The 5,000-nt window shown below is 40.2% G+C and overlaps 1 protein-coding gene across 2 annotated transcripts in view; it reads left to right on the top strand.

Annotated features, from left to right (window-relative positions):
- The first annotated feature begins 3,047 nt into the window (after positions 1-3,047).
- LOC138023998 (heterogeneous nuclear ribonucleoprotein U-like protein 1) overlaps positions 3,048-5,000 on the top strand; it is an 11,768-nt gene continuing 9,815 nt past the window's right edge. Inside the window, exons 1-2 of one of the 2 annotated variants that reach the window (XM_068871087.1) lie at positions 3,300-3,431; positions 4,755-5,000. The exon at positions 4,755-5,000 is cut by the window's right edge and continues 565 nt beyond it. Coding sequence is in view for 1 of the 2 variants with exons in the window: in XM_068871086.1 (XP_068727187.1) it covers positions 3,168-3,431 (264 nt within the window). In the remaining variant the exon portion in view is untranslated. Of the gene's footprint in view, positions 3,432-4,754 lie in introns of both variants that reach the window. The other variant, XM_068871086.1, reaches the window with a different exon arrangement.

Below are 5,000 nucleotides of genomic sequence, written 5' to 3'. Positions count from 1 at the left end.
TAGGCCCGTTTTAAACGTCTCATTTCACATGTGCCGAATCTAATGCAAATAAGAAAAATTTATTGTTTTCGCTCATTTTCATTAGCTCCGGCACATGTGAAATGCGACGTTTAAATTGTCGCAAGGCAAAAACTAATCAGGCGTACGTTTAGAACACTTATCCAGAAACAACTGAGTAACAGAAAGAATTACGAACTTGTGTTTTTGTTTTTGGTTTGCTGTGGTGCCCTGGACTTAATAATCCGGTTGAAGCCACCTAAATTTTTCAATTGTCAATGTACTGAGTGCAAGGATCGCTGAATCCCCCTTTCGTCTATAACCAGGGCTCGTAATATATACCAGTACATTTACTTTGTTTGGTCTATAAAATCAATTTTCCTTAACTATTACAGTTACTTGCATTTGATAGAGTATCTGAATCAGTATTTGCCGAAATGATTATTTTTCAATAATTATCGTACTGATTACAAGTCACGGTTCGCGTGCTTTATTTTCTTTATTTCCTATCTCTAGGACCTTTAAGATGCAGCATTTACGCAATTACGATAGTTTATGAACATTCCGGATGTTTCTCTAGGAAAGTAAGTGGATGATGCTATATACAAAACAATAATGATAGAAACACAAATTCTTTTGTTCTTTCGTTTCTGCCTTTTTTTTTTCAGCCAACAATGAATCTAGAACCCCTGACAATGATATTACATGATTTGCTTATTCCCTTATGTTATAATACTTCAAGACAGATACCCTCAGTACCCTGCCCTATATTCTACTGTCTTTCCTCCTTTCCTCATTAATGAGGGAAAGCAGGAATAAGATGATTACCAAGTGAATAATATTGCTAAAGTGCAGTGTGCCTTGAGTATTTGATCTTAGTTTATACTAAAACAGTGGACAGCGTTAAACCCTACAAATCGTTACGTTGACTGAGCATTCGAATTATGTGTTTGGGTCACCTGTGGCGCAATGCTTAAATAATTATTTGTTGCAACCGTTGGGGAAATTAGAACTCGATTCTACTTTCCTCAACGGTTTTTGCGACTGGTCTCACAACGTTTTTGGCCGTTGCAAAGGTATGTTTCATTGGGCAATGATTCTTGCAACTTGCCTCGCAATGGCGTTGCGAGACAAGTTGCACGAAAAATTGCACAGTGTAAGGACGCCTTTACAAGCAACCTCGTTCCCAGGGTTTCTCTTCTCTGCCTCCTAGGAGGCAGAGAAGAGAAACTCTGGGAACGAGGTTGCTTTACAGGTTGACTGGAGTGGAAATGTCATTCATGTTCATTAGCGGGAGGCGAAAAAAAAAAACTTAAGAACGATCAGGGTGCGTTCGATTGGGGAATCTGGATCTGGATCTTAAAATTTGCAGTCGAACACAAGATCTGAAGACGGACTTTGTTTCAGATTTCACTAATTCGAAATCCATGTCAGGAAGGATTTCAATCAGTGACATCCGCGACAAAATCCGTTTTCAGATATTATGTTCGATTCGAAATCCGAATATCCAGATTTTAAGATTTCCCAGGCGAACGCACCCTCAAAAGTGGGCATCTGGAAAAGAAGAAATCCGGAACCGGAATAATTAAGAACAAGAAACGTCGATGATATCCAGTTGTTTTATTCCAGTTAAAAGAGTTGAATGTTATATTACACACTTTAAACTTTTACGGATATTATTGTTATTGAGCTAGGCAATAACACTTATCACTGGCGTCCTGTTTTGAACGGCTCAAGTTACGAGAATGATTGACATTGAGACTCCTCCTTGTCCCTAAAGAAAAACTTTTTAAACAAAAACGTTCATGTATTCGGATGCTTCGTTTTATTACCTTTTTGGCGATATATAGTTTGCTGAAGTTTTACCGAAAATAACGCGCTTACGAAGGATTTCCCGGGAAGACACCCCAAAAGGTTAGCAGTAACCTTAAGGAAAATTAAAAACTGTTGCGATAATCTCGAATTTCTATCCAAACGCTTTGAATCAGATAAAAAAGACAACGTTGGCAGCAAATTTGAGATTGTTTACGAGAGAGCTCGAAAACAAAGTGACGGTGAATTCGACCGCAATAGGTTGGTGGTGATTGGCATAAATTTAATTCTAGCTAACCAATAGGCCATTTCAGAAACGTGAGAGGACTGGGACGAGTTTGGTCGTTTTCCGTTTGTTTAAAAAACAAAGACATTCAAATGAAAGATCAACCAAGTTTCATAGTCTTTACCAAGAATAGATGTATTTAGAGGAGGAAAATGGTGAAATAATATATCTTCAAATATCACCTAAAATAGAGAGTTTGTATGGAATGGGTAGACAGGCCACAAAATTATAAGGGTTTGTATGGGATTTTGCAACTTTTGCAAGTCTCCCATTTGGCCAATTTTCCGTAGAAAACTCTCAAACTTGGCTGGATAGCTTTTCATTTGGTAACATTTCAGTTGAAGAGTTTAGATTTTCAGTCTAAGCAAGTATGAGAAACTCGTCCCAGTCCTCTCACGTTTCTGAAATGGCCTATTAGAATCTGAGCGTAAAAGAATCGAAAAAACAGTAGCGTCCTCCCCTTCTTCCACGCGCGCCCCCTCGTTCTCCCTTTCCCTTTTCGTTTCCCTTTGAACGCCTGCCATCTTCATCTCCGATGCGGCGAGATCTGGAAGGCAAGGTCCGTAGTTGTCAGTACCTTAACATTTTATTCCAGTAAATTAGGTGAATTTCTTTTGTCATTTACTTTTTCTTCTGGACTTCTTTCATCCATGGCATCCGAAACAACTTTGCTCCCACGCCACCAAGGGACAAGGAGAAGTCTCAATGTCAATCATTCTCGTAACTTGAGCCGTTCAAAACAGGAGTGACGCCAGTGGTAAGAACTTTGTTGCAACAACAATATCCGTAAAAATCAATTTTGCATTTTAAACTGTGCAACATAAAGTTCAACTATTTTAGCTCAAATAAAACAACTGGATATCATTCGACGTTTCTTGTTCTTATTCCGGTTCCGGTTCCTTTTCCAGATTCCAGCTGACGTATTCCATTAAGTAGTGCCTAGTCTTTTTTTCAATTAGTTGTCGCACATCATTTTGGGATCGCTTCTCGGCCACCGGAATATACAGCTGGACTTTGCACATATCTAACATCTATCAGGAAGGGAAATTAGGCGCTTGTATTCTTTTGCCGAATGTATAAAAAAGCTCACGGTCAAGGCTATAATCAGTTTGGTTCGGATCGTCAATGCGAAAGCCAAAACGCTAGCTTCGATTCTGGAGGAAGATCATGCGGAAGTGATGCTTCACAAGGTTGTCGCGTTGTGTTGGATGATTATAACTGTGATCTAAACTTTGTGATCGAGTCCGATGGAGTCACAGGATCCAGTTTGCACAAAGATGGATTTGAATACCTGTGGGCTGGAGCTAGGGCCACTCATGGTGTTAAAACTGGCAAGGTATTAGTGTAGACATAGTCTGATGCTACTCTGGTTTGTAAATATTGGATGTAGCTGAGAAAGTTACGATTGAAAGACAAAACGTGTCGACACTCCTGTCGTGTCTTCTTCAGGGGTGATCTAATTTTATCGCAAGAGCCCTTTAATGTGCCATCAATTTGCTTTCTGAACTTTTCATTCAAATTTATTCAAACTTGGAAATAGCATCTTGCTTTCGAAAGTCCTTCCGCCCACTTTTTACTCGGATCTTAGTCATAATCACGAGGCGGTGATTTCATTGGCTAAAAGCAATGCACTAGACCCCTTTAACGAAACTACTTTTCTGCAACAGCTGAACAAAAATTACCCTGACCCCAGAGGTTTTTCTTTCTTCTTCTTAGTGGCGAAGCGGCGACAACGAAATCGCGACTGAAAAACGGCCGCGAATCTCATTTCCATGCAGACGCCACCTGTCAAACGCTTCAAAATCATAACTAGAAAACACCTGATGACAATCACGCTATCACACGCTCGTCAGCCACAAATGTGATAAATATCTCCACCTTCCCCTCGGCCAACAAGTCAAATTGCATTTGCGTGGATGTTAAAATATGTACCAATCAGAATCAACAGTCATAAACTACATGGAAACCGATACCAGAGGTTTTGGTTTTTTCCTCGTTAATTCGTTTGTGGCGTCCGCTTCGCGGCTAAATTTCATCCGAAAAAAGAAAGAAAACTGCTGGGACCACGGTAAACAAAAACCGCCGGGAATGTACGAAAACCGGAAACACCGATACGAAACCACCAGAAAAAACCACCGGAATCATCGAAACACGAAACGAAACGAAACCAGCGAAACCGAAACATCAAACGAAACCACCGGAACACACGAAACAACCTCGTTCCCAGGGTCTCTCTTTTCTGCCTCCTTTGTGGTTGAGAAGAGTTGTTGAGTTGTTGTCACTCCTCAATGACAGAGAGACCCTGGGAGTTCCAGCGAAAAATAATTCCTCGAATGATGCAAGACTAATTTGAGAAACCGCAGAGCGCGGAACGCCGGAACCTGCGGAACTTAGAGAAGCGACTGTTTTTATTGAAACCACACGATAAAAACTATGAGATTTACATTAATATTTGTTAAATATCGACTGTACCCGCCGATTATCACGTTCCAGGTGTTTCTAGCTGTGATCTGTGTATTTGCTTTATCTGCCGGATTCAAGTTAGCCGATCCATTGATGGAGTGCGTGACAAGTCACAATAACAATTACCATCTGCTCAATCAGCCCTGGTTCTGATAACTTTTTGTTGTTGTTTGTTGTTTGTTGTTTGTTGTTCAAGTTGTCCGATCCATTGTTGGAGTGCATGACAAGTCACAATAACAATTACCATCTGCTCAATCAGCCCTGGTTCCGGTAACTTTTTGTTGTTGTTGTTGTTGTTGTTACGAAGGTATTCCGACGAAAGACTTACAATGCCGTAAACGTGAATGGAAGAAGGAACGTATCGTTGCTTCGATTACATGTTTTTCCTTCTGTGGAAAAGTTGATATTTTGAAAAACTCACTTTATTTGATTCTTCTTGGTG

This window comes from Montipora capricornis, chromosome 11, assembly GCF_036669925.1.
Source record: "Montipora capricornis isolate CH-2021 chromosome 11, ASM3666992v2, whole genome shotgun sequence".
In the NCBI taxonomy this organism is placed as follows: domain Eukaryota; kingdom Metazoa; phylum Cnidaria; class Anthozoa; order Scleractinia; family Acroporidae; genus Montipora; species Montipora capricornis.
The sequence above is the reverse complement of the archived record's forward strand: the minus strand, read 5'-3'. Positions and strand labels throughout refer to the sequence as shown.